The 23,152-nt window shown below is 44.4% G+C and overlaps 1 protein-coding gene across 12 annotated transcripts in view; it reads right to left on the bottom strand.

Annotated features, from left to right (window-relative positions):
• Nucleotides 1-23,152, bottom strand: part of ITPR1 (inositol 1,4,5-trisphosphate receptor type 1) — a 184,718-nt gene that overhangs the window by 31,868 nt on the left and 129,698 nt on the right. For all 12 annotated transcript variants that reach the window (XM_049827170.1, XM_049827158.1, XM_049827159.1 and 9 more), the window contains 8 exons: nucleotides 16,734-16,914; nucleotides 15,856-16,109; nucleotides 10,117-10,317; nucleotides 7,913-8,023; nucleotides 6,522-6,617; nucleotides 5,623-5,745; nucleotides 4,617-4,721; nucleotides 3,583-3,775 (listed from right to left, as the gene is read on the bottom strand). In XM_049827170.1, coding sequence (XP_049683127.1) covers nucleotides 3,583-3,775; nucleotides 4,617-4,721; nucleotides 5,623-5,745; nucleotides 6,522-6,617; nucleotides 7,913-8,023; nucleotides 10,117-10,317; nucleotides 15,856-16,109; nucleotides 16,734-16,914 — 1,264 coding nt within the window. The remainder of the gene's footprint in view (nucleotides 1-3,582; nucleotides 3,776-4,616; nucleotides 4,722-5,622; nucleotides 5,746-6,521; nucleotides 6,618-7,912; nucleotides 8,024-10,116; nucleotides 10,318-15,855; nucleotides 16,110-16,733; nucleotides 16,915-23,152) is intronic.

The following is a 23,152-nucleotide window of genomic DNA, read 5'->3' as shown; positions in this document are numbered from 1 at the left end:
CCTAGATAGTGCTTTAGGGCAAAGGACTCACGTTAAAAAGGAAAGCATTTTCAAACATGATTTAGCAGCAGCATGAGAACAAGCTCAGAAATGCAGAGGTCAAGGACTTCAGGTTTCCCCTAATAACATACTTGGTACTCAGAGTCACACAAAGAACAATTAGGAGGAAGAAAATTTGTACAGGTTTGTACGGGGAGATTCAGCCCCATCCCTCTGAGTTACGCTGCTGCTGCCAGCAGCTCACCTCCATGAGACGCTGCCCACCTTCAAACTTCTTTTCTGCTGCAGCAAGCCAGAAAAACCGCAGTGAAGACAGGGCAAGGTGGACAATTAAGACACAAAGTGCAGCATAGCGACACAGCCATAAATTTAAAATGTTTAGGACTAGCTGCCAAGCAAGTAAGACAACTTCACTTCAGGCTGATAATAGACCAGTGTAGCCCCAGAATAATAACCGAGTTGAAGCTTGGCTGGCCTTCCCTCTGCCCTCTGGGCAAAGGACACAAGCACATCTGCACAGAGCTAAGCGTACAGTTAAACAGCTGCACATTTTACATTCTTAATGTTACATATAAATACTTTTCAAAAAGACTCCTAGTTTTAATAATCTCTGCAGCTAGAATCAAGAGGCACAGAAAGCAAAAAGATTCATTTTCTGAAGTGGTCGCAGACCAGAAGATGACAAGGACAGCTAAGAAGCTGCCTTACAGTAATTCCCTCTGCATCAAGGCAAAATCCCCGATTTTAGTTCCTGCAGGCTTATTGTACAGCAAATTGTGTACTCCTGAAATCTAGAGGGGGGGGGGGGGGGGGGGCGGGAATCAATTAAAAATGCTCTCAAAGAAGGGAAAGAACTAATGTTTTTCCCTGGTGGAAGGAGGTAACATGTACAGATATCCGAGAGCAAAGGGAAGAAGCTCACAGTGAAATTTATGGAAAAGATGAAAATGCAAACTCTGGGGCTGAAGAACAAATTAATGAATGCAGCAATTCTGAGCCTCACAGTAGCCACCACCTCTCTTCAGCAAATCACCTCTTCTAGCATCCTAAGCAAAAAAAATGGGTTAAAAGAATTATACAAAGCCTCATTATACTGAGTTGAAATGCACATAAAAAGCAAATGTATCGAGCAGCTGAATGCAAAGTACAAAGGACTACAAAAAGGTACCCCGTCACTGTAAGAATACAAGCTTCGCTGCACCTAATCAGCCAGGCACATGTTAAGCCTCACTGAAAGGCAATGTAGCAATGTTTCAAATAAACGATGCACTGATTTCTATATTATTTCTGTTCTCGATTTCATTTTAACTGGAAGAATTTGTAAGCAGGTTGAATTCATCTGTATGAAATTGTTATACGAAGGGTCATTATAAAGTTCCGGGTTTTACTTTAAACCTTCCTTTGGGGATGGCACAGACTGTCTGCCCTGTGTAGCACCTCTGCTGGTTTTGGCAGGCACATTTGAATTCTTAATTGAGACCTTGGGAGGCTTAAGGTGTTCAGAATATGGGCTAGCACCACGAGCTGAAGGGGAAGTCTTTATAAAGACTTTTTTAGAAAGTCTTTCTCAGGTTTGAATAATCTGTAAGTGGTATCACACGAATGCAGCACAGAGCACTGCCAGCTGGTCACATCTCGAAAACACTAACCTGTATTTAAGATGTGAGAAACAATTGTATAAACATAGAATATCACCTAGAGGCCAAACAAGGCCAGAATATGAGGAAACAGATTAAATTATTCCAGTTTCTTAAAGAAAAAAGAAATATTCTCCACTTCTGCAGGTGGATCTTGACTAATCTGTGGTCTGTTGTTAATTATGGATGTCTTCACAGCTTGCCTGGAGATAGCCTCAAAGACAATTAAAGTAATTAAAACAACAACATCTAACAGCATACACGGATGCTGTCGAAGACAAAGCTGTCCATTTGTTTAGGAAATAATTCCGTATTTCTTGTAGAGCTCTTAGAAGTCATTTTAGGAAACAAATGCCTGAAGATTTTGATGCTGTCAGAAGTACTAATCCATTGTTCAGTGGAAATAGCTCCACTCTACTTAGTATTCATGCACATGAAAAATAATTCAGTAGAGCTGACCAAGTTTCAGGCGGTCTCATCTATACCTGACTTGGATAATTTTAAGTAATATGATTACAACTGCTTTTCTCTGTTAAAAGATCTACTAACATATATGTACATACATACACCCAAACGATCAAAAGCAAATACTGAGTTTCTGTTACCAATTGTGCAACACATCACAAGCTCTAGTGTGAACTGTGCATACGCAACCCAGAAACAAACTGGAAAGAGTCCAAGCTCTTCTTGGAGGTACACAGTGAAAGGGCAAAATGCAATCGTCAGAGGTTACAACAAAGGGAATAATTTTATAAAAAATAATTTTCACAAGGAGGAAGGTCAAGAGGACCCTTCTCACTTAATTTTTTCCGATGCTATGCAATGCTGACTACCAGCAAGGTCTCTGTCGGGGGAAAACCTTTGCTAACCATGCTGGCGTGGATGCCTGGCCCAGCAGGCAGGTTTTGGTGGCTGGCAGCAGCACGCAGCTGTACAGCACCAGCCCACTCTCACATTTGCTCTAGGAGGCGGTTCCGGACCAGTCTGTGCTCTTGCGCTAATAACTGGAGTTCAGCTGATTTAAGCATGGGGAACAACAGTGGCATCAGATGGCCGATGTTGACTTGAGCAGGAAATACCTGCTTTCTCTCACATTTCAGAGGGTCATTGTTGGTAAATTCTAACCACTCATCACTGCCCACTGAAGCTGAGCCTCATGTGCAACATTTCTCCTTTAGCAAAACAAGATTTTAATTTTTTTCATAAATAATTTTAAGCAAACAAGTTAGAAAGTGTACTGGGGCAGGTGGTGGCACCGTATGAATTAAAAGATAATTTAGAAAGTTTTCCTAGCTGCCAGTGGGAACTTCAGAGGGAAAAGCAGTGCTTGAAAATGCTCGCTTTCAGGTGTTTTAGCATCACAGGGCTGGAAGGGACTTCGTCAGCACGTCTGCCAGTCTATTCCTTGCCCAAAGGAAGGTCGAATTCTACTTCTACCATTACTGGAAAAATGCACGTTTAACCTGTTCTCAAGGGCCTCCATTGCTGCAGATGCCTTAAGTCCATGCTGCATTCCCCAGCCTTACTCCTCCTCGCAAAGCAAGGGAACTGCTTCGTGTATCCAGTGCTGGGAAGGAGAACAGACCGCTGCTTTCCTCAGCTGTGTCCTCTCCATTCCTCCCTGCCACCAAATGCCTTCTCATTTAAGCTAAGCCTCCACAATTTTGTTCCTTCCTGTTGGATCTTAAAAAAGACGACCTGTGATCCTTCTTACTGCTCGCCCCTGGATCCCCTCCAGTTGGTCCATATTGCTCTTGCATTAAGCTTGACTTCATTACAGCATACTGCCATCGTGCAGAGGAGCAGACTCTTTCAAACAATTATCAAGGTTGCTGCCACACTGGGGAACCATCTGCTACCGAGTCAACGTTTCAAACTCTGAAAACCTGACCTCAGCGCTCTGCTGGTGATGCTCCACACAACCACGCTGGCAACAGCAACCTACCTCGCAATTTCTTTTGCCAGTTCATCTCATTAAAGAGGTCTTCTGATTTCATGAAGAAGTCGTTGATCTTGCTGCCTTGTTCATCCCTCTCCGTGGTATAATATATCCGCAGCTTGGACTCCTTCGTGAGAAATTCACAGATACTGGGCACGGGGAAGACGATCTGCTCCATGGTACGGTCCGACCTGACAATCTGAACAGCAGCCTTCTTAGAATTCTTCCTAGTTTTAAAATTTTATTTCTTCATTTGTCTGCTCCCCGCCACCCCCCCTTCAAACCAGCTACATGTAGAAACTTGGACACATTTCCATAGAACAGCAGCTTGATAGAGACTTCACTTAATTTACCTTTCAAAGTAGGCCTACAGCTAGCTCCAAGACTGGTAATTTCTGTGCTGCGGTCTTATCCTGGCAATACCGCTCTTAACTGGGATTTCCACAGGGCCCAGTGAATCCTGCACCAAAGCTGTGCCGAATTTTGGAGCGATCTGGTTGCCCAGTTCAAGAATCTTAGCAAATTTTAGCCATGCACCGCACAGGCAAGTATGAGAAATAAGAGTTATATTTATATTGGTTATTAGAGAGTCTTGTGAACTCTCCATATTTGTGTGTGTTTTCCTTTTAAAAAGCATCTTAGATTGTACATCAGGCCAAACTGTCATTTTAATACAGAAAGAATGGCAAAAGCTATCACTAACTTTATGGATTCAGCAACAGTTCCGGCCAAAATGTAACAGAAGTGAAGTTACACTTCCTCCTGCCAACAGAGCTCTGCTCAGCTCCATCTTAAAGCCCACACATGACAGCTCAAAAATAGCTCCCCCCCCAGCGGCTGTCAAAAACTAAAATAAAAAAATAAGTACACATATATTCTCATGTCAAAGATGACAGTCCACACACAGGTAGTCAGTTCGATCAAAATATCACGTATAACATAGCCGGTGTTTAACTCCATGGTTTTTCTTCCAAGCGGCTCTTTCCGCAGCGGATCATTCCCCCCCACACACCTCCCCGCAGCCACCGGCTTCCCTGTACCTCAATCTGTGCCGTGTGCTTGGCGTAAAACTCCAGAGCCTCGTCTCCCTCTATCTGACCTCCCGGCTTCAGCATGTTCTGCAGCTCTTTGTTATGACGAGCCAACTAAAATAAAGGAATGCAAAGGGAGTGGGAGACACCAGATGTCTCTCTATGATATTAAATTTCTGATTTTTGGCATAAAAAAAAGAAATAGTACGCAGTCAGCTGCTAAGAAAGGGCAAAGTTGACAGAAGGCTTGTTCTATTCCAACCAGACACCCTGCAGCTCTATTTTGGGAGCAAGTCAGAATGATTCAAATATGTATTTTTTTAATATCCATCTTATACTCCTCTTTTACCCATCCTCTCCCACCCTTTGCCTGACCTGGGAAACTTTGAACATTCTCATTTGGTCTATCCTTCTACACCCACCCTAATTCAAAGGTGTGCTAATCACACAAGTATCTAGGCAGGAACGGAAGAGAAAATCTGCATCAATTGAAAAGCAGATGCACAGAGCATTGCTCCAAAAATGCTTCTGGATGCTCTAAATTCATCTTACAGCAGAGTGATGGTCTTTCTTCTCAGATGCTAAAGGAAAAAGAAGTCTGTAATGAAGTGATACGTGTAGCATCAATATATTAAGTAGATCTAGATATACTCTACACCCCCCCCTCGGTCTTTTACCTTTCAAACACCACATTGTATCAATACAACAAACCTGACTGGCTCCAATGCAGGGAGAATGTGGCAAGAACCACTGAAGCAGAGTGAGATTTCTGCTTGCAGTTTAATTGATCTGTGAGAATAATTTCTTTGGGAGTATAAAGTAACCTTTGATACAGCTGAAAAACAATACATTGCTCCCCAGTACTGCCAAGAACTTGAATCACATGTCTTCAGAAACTCGGTCAAGAGCCTGTCTGCTTCCCATTATAAAAGAAAACTCCAAAACTTTTCTTATATTACAGAATTTTCTTTTCTGATTCTTTACAGGTTTACAAAAGCTGTAGGCTAAGTTCTACCTGATGAGCTAAAATATAAATGTTGTGTCCCACGTTCCTCGGAGATGCCGCAAGATCTTCTCCGTTTTCTCCATCCTCAAATTCTACTTCTCCCTGCAGATAAGCCTTCTTTATCACTTCCACCTAGAAAGAGAGACACAGGCCACTGAAGAGACAGCTCAGGCTGAGGGCTGAAGTCTGCTAAGGCCAGTATATACTTTGTACTCGTACAGAGCTGAAAGGGAGCTGAGCATATATATTCAAGAGGAAGGTTGGTGGGCTTCCCAACCACCAGGATAAAACGGGAGACCTGGACTCAGCACCTTCAGCCCAGCTCATTGACACAAGAACCTAAACTTCACGTTCCCCTCTAGGTAATGCATCCTGGGCCACCCTCACCGCACGCTCCATCACGTTCCGACCTCTGGCCCCCGCCATAGCTACGTGCACCGAGACAAGACGACAGCGTTTCAGCTGTACTTTGAACCTCCTGGCTGTGTTTTCACCAATTAACACATTAACCGGCCCAAAAGCCTGCTACAGTCTACCGAACCGCTTCTAGGGCACAAGAAGTTTTCATTTCTCTCTGTCTCTAGTGCAAATAACTTCTACACGTGGATTCCACAGAGTCGGACGACGTTCCTTCCCTGCCGTACGCAGGTTGCTGAATGCCTCCTCCGTGGCATTCGGTGTGGCTTCCCTAATTGCTCGTGCTGCCTGGGAACAAGACAGACCCCCCCCCCCCCCCGTGGATATTGCACTCATTTAACCAAATCCTGGAAAGCTCTTCCACCGCCCAGCAATCCACGCACAGACCTCTTGCAGCACGCCTGGGGGGGACGCGACCGCCCCAGTCTCCCCAGTGCTGCTGTCGCTGGTTTGAAGGGAGTCGGGAGTTTTGGAGCAACCCAGGGACTCACCAGCTCTTTGGGCCTCATGTTGTAGAGGATCCTCTCCGCGTTCTCGCTGTCGTGCCTGCTCTCCATGATCGCCAAGAGCAGTTTTGAGGCGTTGTTCTGAAGGGAGGGAAGAACACCAGCAATCACTGCCAGGAGTCCAAAAACGAGGAGGGTACCCAGCTTGGGCACTACCACCCCGGCCAAGGGCTCGAGAGACCCGGCTTCTGAAAACACGACCCGCGGGCAAGGCAGATCCTCCCCGCCAGCCCACTGCAGGGCTCCTCCAGCCTCTCCTCGCCAAGCCCTCCGTCTCCTCTAATTACTGATATACACAACTTCGTAGTATGTTTTTACCAGTTTATTTCCCGAGCCCTACTTATTGGGGGCCAAACTAACCCACGTTAAGGTTCTGATTTCCGAAACGCTGAGGTTGCAAGCTTGTATTGTTTTGTTTTGTTTTAAAGATACTGCAGCATTACCACGAGCTCTCAACTCCAAAATGGTGCAGCTCAGCTTTACTCAAGATACTGTTGATTAAATCAAAGGACAGCCAAGGCTGAAGACACAGATGTGCTCCGCTGCTTTTAACTGAAAATTACTCTGCAACCTGCTCATGCCAAGAAATAGAGGGAGGAAATGGGAAACTACCACAAGGCACCAGACTACTTTAATACGAACAATTAAGATTAAAATCCATCATGACTGACAATAAAAACCAATAAAAGTATTTAATTTTGAAGTATAATGCTAATTGAGTCTAAAAGCATTTTTTATTTAGAATAATAAAAAACCCACACTACCCATAATAATGATGTGAGTCGGCAGCGGAAAACAACTAGACATTGCACTATAAGGCAGGACAATAAGTCAGAAAGGAAATATTTCTAAAACCTATGCTGATGCAGGAGTGCTCCGTGACTGCTGTTGCTAGAAGACAACCTGCTAGTGTATTTTGAAACCAGCACAAGGGCTAATTATTTCAGCATTAATATGAACCACCCTAAACAATTCTTGATGATTAAACATCAACTGATTAAACAGCAGCAATAAAGTATGAGGAAACCAGACATAGCACGAGAAATTTTACTTCCACTGTATATGTAAAAGCTCCGAAACAATGGAGAAGTTTTCATCAGCTTTAAATCTTTAACAGGAAATTATTTTAGGATTCCTCAGCATATCTTGGCTGCCTGCATCCTCCCCCCCCATCTGAAAACTGGTGCCTCCATGTTATCATTTAAAAGATGAAATGCCTCTGACAAATAATCTCTGGGCACTGCCTCCAGCTCGCTGATGCATATAATTTTTTGGCACTTATGAATATTGGGATATAATAAACACCCACATAATTCCAACAATAAAATTATGTTTCATCTTACTGTTAACGTGGATCACACAAAATATTCACTTGCCTTCAGTTCCAACACAAGGTCCATCCTTTTCTTTCCCAAAGGGTTGATGTCATTGAGAATTAATGCTGTGATGATGTCAATACCGTTGGACTCGTGAGTAGCAATGCAGTTCTGTCCAAAGAAAATTCATCAGACTTTGCTAATTGTCTACACTAAAAATGCAGCCTAGGCTGGTGACCCAGCCAGAACAGAAGAGTCACCTCTTTCATCACCTCATAAGCTGTTTGAGATGGATAACTGAACAGAAAACTCCAGTCAGTGGAATAACAAAAGATTAAGGCATTTTGTTTCAAGCTTTTCCTATCATCAGCCATGGCATGTCCTACAGAAACCACCCAGCCTCAGGAAGCAGAAAGCAACACAGTTGATAAATGAAGCATTTACATGCCAAAGAGTCCAGGCTGAATACATAGCTGAGGAAGAACACTGTTTTACTGAGATTAGAGAGAGTTTTCTTTAGTTTAGATCTGCCAATCAACACCTACTTCAGTCCCGTCTAACCAAAGAGTGTGAATTTCTGTAACCTTCTTGCTTACCCTTGAGCCCTGCTTTCATAATGGTCTATAACTGAAACGTACCAACCAACAGCAGCGTGCTGGCTTCAAAATCCAGAGCCCCGCTCTGTCGTCAAGCTCCACTGCGAGGATCCATACCTATACCTAAAGGTTGTTATTCCACCTGACCCGTGTAACAGAGAAACTGTCAGTTATGAACTGACGTGTACAGCCTCATGCATTCCCTTGCAGAGGTACGATTTCAGCTGAACATCGGTCACCCCCCCGCTTTGTTTAGCTTTGCCGTAAATTACGTTTGAGTGCCTGAAGAAAAGGCACTTTAAAGAACAGATATTCTTGAAGACTTTTTGGAAAGTCATATTCCAGTCTTTCCATACCATACTATGGTTCAATTAATATGCAAATAGAGAAAACAAGCAGATATCCATGTGTGTAAGTGCAGAGGTTTGCTTGTTAGAAGGGTGACACCCACCCCGCAACACAGGACTTCGCAGGTCACGCCAGCCCAATGGGAAAAGTGTTCTCCAACCCCCCCCCGCCCTGAGCATGTGTTATTTGTTGAGTCAATGCCAAAATATGCAGCCAGAGTTTGGAAAACTATTTTGGGGTAGCTATCTCTTTAGTATGGTTTAGTCTAGACTTTCAGACCTCGTTTGACTCATTGAAACAGTTACAGCAAGGGTCACGTTCAGACCGAAGGCAGAAGACATGGGCCTGACTAATTGGCCATGCTGCTGGAAAACACGGCTGTACAACCTGCGGGAAGGTGAAATGGAAAAGCACAGCCGAGCAGTACAGCTGCCCCTGCCCTCTGGTCCTTCCCACTGGAGCAAACTGTAATTCTGGAGCACCTAAAAACTCCTGCTTATGCCAGCAAAATATCTTCCCATATTCCTTGCTGATTATTCAGCCCTCGAGGAACAGAGCAGAGCAACTCCAGCTGTGGGTCAGTAACTGCTATATGATTACCGTCATTATTCAGTTACCCCTTCCCTGTAACACGGTTACTTAAACCACCACGCTTGCTTTAAAACAGTTCTTCTTGCTCGGAGCAGGACGTACCGCTGACGGTGAGTACGGTTCGGGGGGAGCTGGACAGAGGCTGCCTCGGCCCCCAGCAGAGACTTGGCGGTCCTCACCAACACCCACCCCGTGCTCGTTGGGAACGGCTGCTGCGTCCCCGCGCAGGGACAGTCGGCAGCAACACGCACCTGGTTCTACGTGCAAGGCTACGTCCGAAAGCAGTGGTTATCATCTTCATTAACAAAGCTACAGAGGGCAACTTTCTCCCACCGGGCTTGGGGGGGGGCACATTTCTGGCGTCTTTTACAACAGGCAACAGAGCTTGGTTTTAGCAACATTTTTACTAGACAGTATTTCAAGTACAAAAATACTCCACTCTTCCCTGTCTGTCAAGTCTAATAAAACAACTTAAATCTCAGCAAAGCAGAAAACTCTCTACCGCTTTGAGCGGTTCAAGTCCTCAGAGGGGGCCCCAACAAAGAGAAGCTGATTATTACGAGTTTATTAGGGGAAAAAAACCCAAAACCAAAACCCCTTTGTAGGGCAAGCAAAGGGAGCAGCGTTGTAAGAGAACACGTCTAGCAGACTGAAAGCCAAGCCCAGCAGAGCACACGGTGTGGGTGCAGGGAGAAAGGGTGATGCTTGTCACAGCTATGGATGTATTACCTGGTTCTCGTGGCAAGGCCCCTGACAGTACTCGGTCAAACTTTCCAGCGTCTGGTTGATCAGCGCTACGTTTTTCTCATTTATATACAGACCAAGAAGTCCAAGTCCACCAGTCGTGCTTCCACAGATACAGTCCAGAAACTGCAGCGTCTCGCACACCAAGTTGTAGTTGGTCTTGTTGTTCTGGCAGCGTAGAAAATTCTGCGAGGAAAGTGTCAAAGCCAGGAGGGAAAGGAAAAAAACAAACCAAACAAACTGATGTTTGGATCATAATATTTTATTAGGTTCATCCACCCACAATTGCACTGCATGGTATACTGCTCTAATTTCACTACAGCCTGTACAAGCAATTTAAGCCTCTTTCAGGGCCTGCTTGCAACGTGCTGCTCTCTTGAGCAGCTTGTTGGCTTCAAATTTTATAGAAGAGGAGCAGAAATAAACAGAGTGCATCCATTAGAGCACTGAAACCCAACACGGAATAGGCTATTCACTGCGGATCAGAAAGCTCTCCTGAGCCTGCAAGCTTTCCTTCCAGCCTACCTGCTACATTTCACTGCTAACCATCACTCAAGGCGCTCTCCTCCTGAGACCTTTCTCCAAGCCAGAAGCAGCAATTCCCTGGCTCTGGCTTCACAGCAGCAGCACCTGCACACGCAGCGAGGAGGCACCTGACTGCATGCCTTGAAGGAAGGTGTCTCGAAATGCAATTCTCTCAATTGCATTTCTTCCCACGTAATTATTGCAATCCCTGCTTGAAGCTGCTGATTAGGAGCAGCTCCTCTAATGAAATGCCAGGTTTATCAGCATGGATTAAACATGTTTCCTCTCTCCTGTATTCCAAATGAAAAAAACCCTGACCCAACCAAAACAAAGAAGGACAATTAACAAAAAACAATTTCCCAGTGACTCAGATGCTGTTTGTCAGCGTGTTCCCAGTGGCGCACTGGGAACACTTTCCACTTTCTTTTTTACCACTTTCTTTTCCTTGAAGTTTCAACAGGAGAATGTCTATCCAGCCTAATTCTAGCAGGTTACAAAACACTTCAAAGGTGACCCCCCCCCAGATGAACAAGATGCATGGGACTATGGAACCAGCAAGGTCTTTTCTGCCAGCCTGCAGAGGAGCACTGTTAACTGATTGCCTCTACTGCCTGCATCAGACTAATAAGTCTTTTAAGGCAAACAGACTGAGAAATTGCCAGATTCAATTGAAGGCTAAGCTAAAAAAGGAAAATGCTGTCTATGAATGCTGACTAAAGGTGACAGTGATTCAGCACATTTCAACTGATTGCTCATTTAGTATCCTGACTTTTGATTAACTTGTCAAAACGTAGAAAGGTTGACGCTACAGAAATCGGAGCTCGTGCCTTCTCTCCAGGAAAAAAAGCAGAGATAATGGATAATACTGAAAGCGATGAAACAAAATGCTCCCCAGCTGCGGTACGGCATTTATTCTGATTATAGCTAGGTTTATACCAGCCTTAGCTTCTTGATCCAAAGTCAATAAACACAAAGGAAAGAGAAGGAATGAGTCACAGGGGGCAGAAGGACAATGTTAGATGGCTAACATTGAAGGGGAAGGAAAAAAATAGTAGAAAACAAGACCCCACTGCATCGTGAGAAACTGCCCGAGGGAATGTCTGTTGCCATCTCAGCCAGCATAGATTGAGCTCTTAATTTTCTGTCATCCAGAGCACCTCACAGGCTACGGAGTGGGAACACAACTCTTGAATATCGAACATGCCATCCTATTGCTTTCAGTGGGAACGAACCTGAGGAATGTGCCATCCGCAAGACCCTGCATTCCAAATAAAAAGTGACAGAGTTGCAGATTCAGCTAGAACATTTGAAAAATATGCAGCTTGTGGGATCTTGAGGAGAAAAGAGGGAAAAGAGCACTCATACTGCCTAACTTTAGGGATTCCATATACTCAGTTGAGAGAGAAACACTTTCTGATGGGACGAAATACACTCAAAGTCAGGCAGTCTTTCAACTCCTACCTTTGTGAATAACCTTCTGGAGACATTAGGTGACTTCATGCTACCCATTTTTAGGGAGTCCAGTCCTCCCCATTTCTGGGACACATGGCCAGATAGGGCTACACTTGCAAAGGCAGCACCTGCAGCCAGTTCTTAATGCCTCTGCAGCATGTCGGGGTGTTGGAGACTTTGCTTCCCAGTACACAGCCTAAAGCCGAGTACCCTTCAGAGAAAACACAATGACTAAAAATAAAATTGGCTACTTACAGAATACTAGCTTGCTTTGCTCAAGCAGGGATGAACACAGAATCCTTGGAACGAATAGTTCTACCATTTAAGTGGGTAATTCCCCCCAAAGTCTAAATGTTTTCTTTGGACAGTCTTTGTTATAGCAGAGATCTGATCCCTAATTGGAAAAACTTTGCAAAGAAAGAACATAAATAAGAAGAAGGTCTTAGTAAAGAAATATTTTTAAATGAGCAGATTTTTCTTCAGAAGCAATCAAGCAAGGCATTTTTTCACTGAATACAGGCTTGCTCTTTGGTCTTAGAAAGTTAATTCTCACACACACTTCTTGCCTAAAGCATGGCGAGCTAAACCGGCTCATTCTCTGCATGCAGCAGTACTGCTCCACTAGCCAAATTACTGGATCGCTCTCCTGCAGTATGCAGAACTTTACTGTTCTTTATTACTTAGGCTTTGTCTCCAGGGAGCATGAGTAAAAGAAGCAGTGAAATCCAATGTTAAAAAGTGCATCAATTACTACTTTTTTTTCACAAAAGCAGCATTTAATCTACCAATTTAAACCTTTAATCTGAGCAAGACTGGCTAGCAATATTTTTATTTCACGGAAATAATGCATTTGATGAAAAAAAAAGAATCGGAGTACTATTTTCCCCACGAAGATGGGATTTTTAAGTGTAACACTGAAGCTGCACGCTTGGCTGTGGTGGTGCGGGAGGCTGCTGGTTATCACCTGCCCGGGCACCAGCTCCGGTGGGAGGGCACTGCTCCCTGCTCCGCCGGCGATCCCCGCTCCTCTCCTCCAGCCTGCGCAGCTCTTGCTTCCAGCAAAGCGTTCCCTGGATGCATCACTCAGCTTGTCACGAGCTTCAGTTCTCGTGACTGCTCCTGTAGTATACAGGGACGCCTTCATTCAGAAAAGAGGCGGCACGGAAAAGACCTCCTAAGGAAACTGGTGGGGCTGTAGCCCAGCCGAAGCGGACCAGACAAGAGGCTGGCTACAGCAATTCAGAGCCGTGACAGCTTTGCTTTCAAGGCTGAGCTCTCCTGCAGAATCGAGGGTCAGACCCAATGCGAGTTTAATAAGAGCATCCAAGTATCTGCGTGCTGAGAGAGAAACAGAGATATCAAGAGTACTCCACAGGAAAATTTGATGCATTCATCCTGAAGTGGGTAACAGAACATACTTAAGCATCCATCCATTTGTCCCAGTCCTTGCATTAATTTGAGGAAGATATTGCAACTCCTCCTCCAGACCCACGGAGCGAGCTGGAGGGGGACAGCATCCTGTGTGCAACGCGGGACAAACTGCAGCTTTGTCTGTGAAGGGAACGACCGAGTGATGCAAAAGGCACAGGATTGCATTTCACAAAGCCATTTCACAAAGACTTCCTCCTCATGTAAAACATGGATCGACTTTTAGAGCCGTGACTTGCGTTTGCCTGTTTTTGCACAACATCAGGCTACTCTCAATTGCTAACGGCTTGTAAAATGCTTGGTTTGACAAACCTACAACTGCACTGGGCAGATGATCCCTATTCACTTCTAATCCAAATCTAACTTACACAATTTTGGAAGACACACAGCTTCTAGATTAGGTCTTACTCCTTTAAGCAGCAAGTCCATTGGCAATATTGATAAGGAGTTCAGTTACAATGTGCTAGCCGCAGACACAAAGGCTTTGAGGCTTTAGATGCTCCTGCCTCCCCTTCAGGGCTGAAGGGGAAAGGCAAGCATCAAGGCAGGCAAGCAGCAAGAGAATTAGATTTGAAAAATTCTTCCTCTGACCTTTTCTTTTTTTATAAAAACACCTTTTTCTCCCAGAGCTGAATGCAACTACCTGCTGTTTGGGGAATTTAATTGTTCAGGATGGTGAACTGCTCAGGCCAAGTTTCTGTGTTGGCTTGAATTCAATTTTGCTCCTATAGCTTTCAGTGCCTAGCCAAAGACAGCAGCAGCAAAGGATCATGTGCGTGCGGTTTGGACTACTGCCACATAGAACTGCCGTCCTACTTGTCTCCGACATCGCTAACGGCATGAAAATTGTTTGACAAAACAAAGATCAAATAGTTTTTTGAAAAAATTAGGAGAAACCCTGATGTATGTAACCTCAGCACCTATAAAACGCTAGAAGAATTCCACGTTCACAGCACAGGAACATTACCATACAGATTTGATTTCACATATTGCCAGCAGCAGGGCATTCGAGTTCAGCGGAAGTGATTTGGCAGGTCTGAAAAGCACTCACGCAGGGTCCTACACTTCTGGCGTGCCGTACAACAATATGCAATCACGGCAATTATTCCTCCTTTATGAGGGCATTTAGTACATTGTACCACGTCTCGCTAGCTCCTCGCTTTTATTCAATTCTAATCCAGCAGCAGTGGTTACGCTGAACAAAAATCATCTTAATTGCAGTCCATTTGTAAGCAAAAATCTTACCTCCTGCGGAGGCACGCGCTAGATAAGATTACTAATGTACAAGTTCTGGGCTTGCTATTTCAAATAATACAAACCCGTCACAGAGCATCCCAGGACAGCGGAGGTCGGCAGGGACCTTTTGGATCTCTCCAGCCTGACCCCTCCCAGCTCCCTCTGCCTCTCCTTGCCCACCAGATGCTCCAGTCCCTCAGTCCTCTTTGAGACTCCCTGCCGGACTCGGGAGCCCAAGACTGGACCCAGCACTCCACAGGGGGCCTGAGGCATCCCACCAGGCGCCGTGGGCTTGAGCACGTCCAGCTCGTTGGAACGTTTCCTAACCCAGTTCTCCTCCACCAAGGGTAAGTCCTCCTCGCTGCAGACCTCCCCTCCGGTCTCAGGGACCTTGGGTTTGTGAAGACCAGTCTTACCAGTAAAGAGCAAGGTGAAGGTGGCACTGACTACCTTGGCCCTCTCCATGTCCTTTATCCCCAGATCCTCTGCCCCCTTCAGCACCAGACCCATGCTCTCCCTAGTCTCCTCCTGCTGTGGATGCAACCTAGAAACCCTTCTTGTCGCCCTTCCTGTCCCTCACCAGATTCAGCTCCAGCTGAGGCTTTCCCGATACCAGCCTCACGTGTTCATCTCTACGCACATGAACAGAGCCGTGAAAACCCATGAGAACCTGTTCGCCGGAACCTCTTTGCATATGCTTGAGGGCTGCTGAAACCAAAGTCTCAATGCTCTCTTTATTTTGTTACATGACTTCTTTTTCCCCTTTCCTTCCCCTCCCAAAAGCAGATCAGTAACTTCACGGCAGAACGCTTGCTTGCTTTGAGTATATCCTTTTAAAAAGCCACATCAGGTGTTGATCCCACCACCTTTTATATACATAGAAAAGACCACTGAACACTGGATAACTAGACGTCCCTGTATTTGCCCAGCAAGGTATAAATACTTTATTTGGATTATCTGCAAGGCCGAAGAAAATAGTTGGTCATGTATCAATTTTAAAAGGCATGAGATTAGCCAGACCAAAGCGACGGCAGTGACCGCGCAAGGCGACATGAGCACGCCTGCTCAGGAACCAGGCTGTACCTGCAAATCCCGATTGTGGTTTTCGCAGAGCAGCTGCAAGAACCGGAGGATGGGTTGCATTATTGAGATGACGGCACTCATCTCCAGGTCATCTTTGCTCTTGTCTGCTGCAGACTGCGCTCCTTCTCCTGCCGAATAATGGTCATCGGGATCAGCTTCCCTCCGGTAAGTGTTGTAAGCCTTTCTTGTAGCTGCAGAGGCCTCCAGTAACTGATCCCGGACCTCCTCGGTAATTTGGGTCATAGGCTCTCTCACTAAAACACACAAGAACAGATCTTCCTTAGGCAAACTGAATAAAGGGGACCAGAAAATCTATTCATACATTTCCCATTACAGTTTCACACGCAGGCCAGCTATTCAACATCAGCTCTTTTGGTAAGTATGTTTAGTGTGATGTGAGGGTCTCGAGTTTAGAAGGGTATCATGTCACTCTCTTCGCACCTTTTATGCGAACCACAGTAAAGTTATGAATTCTGGTATTAATTGGTTAGGGCACACACATCTAGCACTATCAGGGGTTATGATAAAAGGACCTGCTATAGAAGAAAATTAGGATTTCTCCACTTGTTGTTAGAGAAGGCACTGACCACAACCCACAGTCCAGGGTCATTACTACGGATCAGATTTGGGCAGCTTGTCACGATAGACAAGGCGGCAGAGTCTCATCTCAGAAATACTTTTCATCATTTCAATAGCACAATCTCACAAATGGATGAAGAGGGGATGAAGCTCTTGAAATCCTGAGCCAGGGCACCACTGATCTCTGAACTTTGCTCTGTGGGATCAGAGATCAGAGCATTATTGCATCAATTGAAATGAGTTCAAAACACAGCATTTTACTCCCTTGTCGCTTCAGAAGCAGAACAACTGGGGATTACCTCTTTTCCTGCTTGGTACATCTCTGTCTGAGTCTTCATCTTTCTTTTTATTTCCTAAGTCACTAGTATTGACTGTGACAGTAGCCTTGATTTCTTGCTGTGCCACTTTCATGCGATCATAAAAAACCTTAAAGAACTTTTCAGATTTCTTATCTTCCGTCAGTCGGCAGAAGAACGAATGCTAGGAGAAAATGGAACAGGATCTATATCTTCATACACAGACTTGAATACAGATTATTTCACCTTTCTGCACTGCATGATATCCTGGAGGACTGGGAGGTTAATTAGCTTTCAGTAAACCAAAGCCTAGAGCAACAGAAACTCGTATTTTATTGTTAAAGAAGCCCAAGTGTCTCAGCTACGTTAACTCCCTTATTAACAACTTCCAAACACATTTTTAAAGAAAAGTGAGTGCAATAAATCACACTAGCCCTAATACATCTAGGCAGCACACTTCTCTCTCAACGACAGAATTAAGATAAGTACAATGAATAAAGGTAAGGTAAGGACAATGGAATTATCTACGATTTGATTCTCAGTTCAGAAACAAAAGAGTATGAGCAAAATACAGAGAAAAAAGAACTGTCCTGCCTTCCCACCCTCAAATCAAAGGGACTGTGACTCATAACGTGCAATAGTCGATGTTAATCACAGTCCAAAAATGTACAAACAGGGCAATGTGATGAGGGACATTTCATGCTAAGTTTCCACTGCCCTGACTGCAGCAGACTTCTTGAAACTCCTTTTAAACCCTACTCTAATATATCTTTAAGTGACAGAAAAACTCAAAGCATTGACTACTTTTACAAAGGTTTATTAATGTTCTTCTGCCCATATGTGCACGGAGACAGAAAGTTCTCCCTAAAATTGAGGAGAATACAAATCATGTACAGGTCAAAAAGGAGCCAACACAGTGAGTGATCAGACAATTCTTGATGAAACCAATATGCTGTTACATAAATCAGGACCAGAGCTTAAACACGACTGAAGGATGAACTTGTAAGTGGGTCACCTTATGCAGAGCATTATGAAATTAGTTAGCATTCTGCAGCGGCTCACGATCCAACAGCTTTACATGATGAATAGGAATGAAGCCTGATTTATTGAAAAAACAAATTAAAATGGGAATAGCAATATATCCTGCCCGCTTTTCTGTGAAGCGGAGCACACAAGGCCGTCTCTGGTACGCCTGCCTTTGATCACTCCCAAGCAGCTGCAGTCAGAACAGCGCTGGATGACTTTGAAACACCAATAAAGTTGCGTCTTTGATTACAGACAAAAGAGGAATGCTACTATTTAAAGAAGCTGGTCAATTTTCACATGAGATATCCCTCCCACCACTACAATACCTTCTACCTGCCCAGAGCATCTCAGGTGAACTCTTAAGAGTTTGTTCTTGCTTCTAGTGATTAACAGAGAGGAGGGAAAGCAGAAAAACCAAGCGCGGGCATCACACGACCGCAGCGCCAGCCACACTGGTACCTTCTCCTGACATCCATCCAACCAGTCGGATAAAACAGACATGCCAGTGCACTGCAAGAGATGCCTTCTACCGAAAGTCAGTGCAAGAGAAACTGTGCTGGGCCCTGTGACACGACACAAGATGATTTGGGTGCCCAATTTGTTTAACAGTATTTGCAGAATTATTCTCTAATCCAATACTTTATATAAAGAATTTTAATGTTTTCTCATAAAATATGCCCAAATAAAAACATCCTTTGTCTGAATGACAGTTTACTTATCCAGTTTTGGGTGTTTTTTTCTGTTCTAAACTGGTTCTTTGACCTGACCAGACCTAGTGGACAGAATACTGTCGTAACTAAGAGATGTATTAACACGCTTTCCCTGAGCTGCCAACCAGTAACCAAACCCAGGGCTGGGTTATTTAGACAGGCAACCCTTGGAAACACAGTCTGTTACTCGGTGGCTACGAGTGCAGACAGAGAAGGAGTTTGCGTTTAAGTCTCGTCTTGAAAATTTTACTCTAACAGTATTACACAACGAGCATACCAATAATAATATTTCACAGAACAGATAGACCAGCATAAACCATCAGTTGTAGAAAGGGTAACCGTTTTCTGAAAAATAACGCGATTTGCTCCTCAGGCGAGCGATGGTTGTCACCTGGCTGCACATCTCAAGGGCCTGTACAGGAGGAGTTTCCCTGTGATGAAGCAGCGGTGAAGGAGAAGTTTTTTTTAATGAATCACACTGAAGAAATACTTTCTATGCAAGTAATTGTTACTTGCTGACAGGCTTGATTTTTGTTGTCTTTTCAAGCTTCTTAACTGACTTTCCACTGCACTTCAGAGAAAAAAACCAAATGAAACGAACATTTCCAGTAAAGCTTTCTTGTGTGTGCTGTGCATACGTTCAATGGTTGTCACAAAATGATTGTTTCAGTTTAGGTCAGGATGCCTAACACCCTCACACATACGAATCAACCACATGCCAGCTATCAAAAGATACTGTATTTTAAGAGGTGCGATCTTGCAAGTTGCGCTCGAGCAGGTAATCGGTGGTGATAATTATGACAGAAATCCCGAAGTTTATTTACAGATACAGCCTCAAAGCAAAAACTGGAAAAAAATAATCTCCCTTTTTAAAATGGGAATAGAATGGCCATTTTAGACTACAGTATGCCAGGGTCCCGGCTTGCACACAGACATCATGCCACCACAGGCGAGAATGCTGAAAATGCCAGGAGAGCAGCCTGGAACGAAGAGAACAGCAAACCTCTGCGCTTGTACGCCTTTTGGAAGAATAGTGCTTTTAACGTACTGCTGACACGGGAGCATTCGACACCCGCCGCCCCTTTGGGGCTCCCCAACAAAACCGCTGCGAACCCGAAAGCCAAGCGTCTTGTCAGCAAGAGCGAGGGCTGCCCTCACCGGGCAGAGGAGCCCGAAAGCTGTCTCCTCGTCCTCCAGACAGACCCTGACGATTTAGCCACCACCAAGCTGGGACTTGCGATCGCCTAAAAACCTCCGGCAGGGCAGGGAACCGTGACCAAAACGTACCAGTATGTGGACTGTAGCTGGCTATCCTGGCACGAGGTACCAGAGGAAAAGCTACCTGAAAGGCCAGGGAAGATGGAAGCTTCATCCCGTACTCGAGACACTGGCAGGGGACCAGTTGCCTGCTCTGGGAGCGCTAAAATCGCGCAGTATGAAACTGTATTTTATTTCAACTGTGTTTTATTAATGACTGTGAAGAGTCATTGCTGTGAAACAAGAGACATCATATGACACACAGAGGATCATGAGATTTGCTTTATGAATGCCAGGTTCAGCAAACGGCTTTACAAGTAGACGCACCTCAATGAAATGCAATACATCTCCAGAGCACAGCAACCAGCTGATGAAATGAACCAAGACTTCTCTGATGCCAGAATATCAGAGATAACGTGATCACAATTAATTACACAGCCGCAGAATGAAAGAAACTCAAAAACATCCACAGATGACGTGCACAAGCTTCTAACATTATAGCTATGCTCACCATCAGCAACGACATCACGCGGAGAGTTCTCCATCGTTTTTAAAGACCGAGCAACCACCACCTACACGAATGCATTCAAAACTAACTCGGGGCGATGGAAAAAGCTTTGTTAAGAAACAGAAGGGGAAAAACTTCTCGCATAAAGGTTTGCAAGTTCAAAGTCTTGCAGGTGACTGGAGAACATATATATTTCTGTGGTGCACTATTTCCATGCAGGTATGAAGCACTAGGCAAGCAGCAGTACGCTGTTTCTTTTACAGACATACGATACATCAAGTGCTATGACGAGCCTGTATTTGTTTCGAGGGGATGGAAGAAGAACCCAGCATGGGCATCACGTCTGCAAAGTCAGCCACACTGATTCCTTCTGCTGACATCCAAAGCGGTCTATTAAAATACCACAAAGTAAAACAACTAGTAACACCATGCACCATGGAAACCTGTGGAATCACTTCTCCTTCCTTCTCCTCTCCATCACCCAACTCTGCTCCTAAAGAAATCCAACCAGAAACCTCATGCACAGCAGAACATCCCCCTTACACCTTTGTCCCCTCCAGCATACTGCCTCTGAGCCAAAGGGGGATGGTAAGTAAATACCATCACCGTACCATTACGACTTGAATTCCCTGGTCCACGCAAAACATGTCGCGGAAGGAAAGCTGCAAACCAAGTGACTGATTTTACTAGAAAATAAATCAAAGGTCAAGTTTAAATTGCAGTGCATTGATTAGCTACAGCCTGGCCCACCCTCGAGCACCATCAGCCCTTCACTCTCGCTCATTAACCGAGTCCAAAGTTGTGTTTAAGTAACGCATCTTTTTGAGAAAAGCATCCTTTCTTTAGAGGGCATTGGAGATGATGAACTATGTCTGTCTGTAGTCTGTTCCAGTGGTTAATACATTTTAGAAACATGTGATTAAGCTCCTTTTTATGTCACTAACTTCCAGTCACTGAACTTAAATTTTTTTTTGACATTTATGTCTCTTCTGTAGTTATTCCCAGGAACTTGGTATCCTATCCCCTTCAAATTATTTACATACACTGTTAAATGTTTACCTACCTTTTTTGCTGAACTGAAAATACTATTTTTGCTTGCTGGCATTTTATTCAGAATTAGTATCTTTTTCTCTGGTGGTTATTTTTTGGCACCTTCTCAAATATTGCAGATGATTAACAATCTGAATTGTAGAATCACATTTAAAAAAAAAAAAATCAGCAAAGAACAGGCACATTTCCTAGCATTACCACTTCACCTCTTCTCCCTTCCTGCCTTGCCTTGCAAGACCTGTGACATAAAGTATACGTAATTTCCAACAATGAGTGGAAGGGAAGCTCAGCTAACTACTCAGCTGTTCATGGGAGTGGGATTACAGAGACAGGGTAACTACATGGCATGGACAAATGCTCCTCAACGTGTCTCACGTACCAGCAAGTGGTAGCAAACTGGGTTTTTAACCAGCAGAACTGACATCTGCCCTTTGGAGAGCGAAGCCATAAACTGCAGCACACCGATACCTTTGTGTAAGGTGTACAAAGTATAGACGCAGCTAACTAATCCACTATCAATTTAACTAATCCACAATAAGTTTAACGCTGAGTGAGTCTGTGCCCAGTGTGGGACTGTTAAATGGGGGGGGGGAAGAATCAGCTGAAGGCAGCTAATTTCTAGCTCTTGCATTTAAAAGGCTTATCTAGTTTTGCCTATGTGCTGTCACCTTTACTGGGTACACCTTCCTCTACGCCGTTACCTGGATCTGCCCTGAAGTCACAACTGTTTTGCCAACCAAGAAAAGGAACAACCGTTTGATTGTTTTGCATCGAATAGCTTGGCTTTCCGCCCCAGCCTTGGTAATTACAGGCTGGACTGTATGCACTGTCTGAATGATCACGTTATGAGAAATATAACTAAAACCTATTAGCAAGCGTTGGGTTTAAGACGCATCTGCTCGGATGCGTGCTTCCTCCTGAAAGAAGGGTGGCCTGATTTTAGGCAAGCGTTTGGCTACAGAACCCAAACAGAGATTGCCGTCATCCTGCCGAGGACGGAGTATTTTCTGGACCGCACCCTCTGTAATTCACGAAGCTGTTTCAACAGACCACAGCTATTAAGTGCCACCAGACCGTCCGAACAGATCCCAAAGAATTCCCCAGGAAAACGAATATCTGATTACCAATAAACAGGGGAAAGCAAAGCCCCAGCAAACACCTGAAATTAAAGCAAACTGCTGTCATCTCCCTCCCCATTTCTCTATCGCCAGTGAACAGCAAACACCCCGTGAACTTGGCTAGTCAGGGATATTTCAAAGAGGAAAGTCCCTCCAGATACAAGAGAAAGATCAGCTCTCTGGCTTCAGTTCAGGACATTTTATTCCAACACTCGAGAGAAATTATTACGGGGATGTTAACTTGCTTGGGTTATCCGGACAGGCTGCCAGCATGAACTAATGCAAAACTTCTGTGCTACTTCATGTTTGCGGAAAGAACTTGCCACCCCCGTACCGTTTCTTATAGCTGGACTACTTCAAAGCAGCCACATTTTAAGGGGAACTGCACTTCTAACGCAAGCGCTGAATTAAGTACAAATGCCAACCCTTTGCATTGTGCCTAAACGTACTTCCACTGCAGAAAATTCAGACCTAACTTTGCTTTCTCTCCCCCCTCATTTATTTATTTTAAATATCACTGATCCCTCTCTTGAAATCTTTCATACATCCTGGCTCGCTAAAGATCCATCACTCTGGGGCGTGAGTGATGGATATCATTAGTCTTGCATAGCTTAAGGAAATGGCAGCTGAAATATTTCATGCCGAACATACTTCACAGTTTGAAATAAACCCATAAGGAAAATCTGCCAGAACACCTCAATTGCCTGTTTTTTTTGCAAACTGTAAAATAAACTTTGTCCTGAAAGCAGAAGG

The sequence above is a fragment of the Accipiter gentilis genome, chromosome 23, assembly GCF_929443795.1.
Source record: "Accipiter gentilis chromosome 23, bAccGen1.1, whole genome shotgun sequence".
Taxonomy (NCBI): Eukaryota; Metazoa; Chordata; class Aves; order Accipitriformes; family Accipitridae; genus Astur; species Astur gentilis.
Note: the sequence above shows the minus strand (reverse complement) of the source record. Positions and strands in the feature narration are given on the sequence as shown.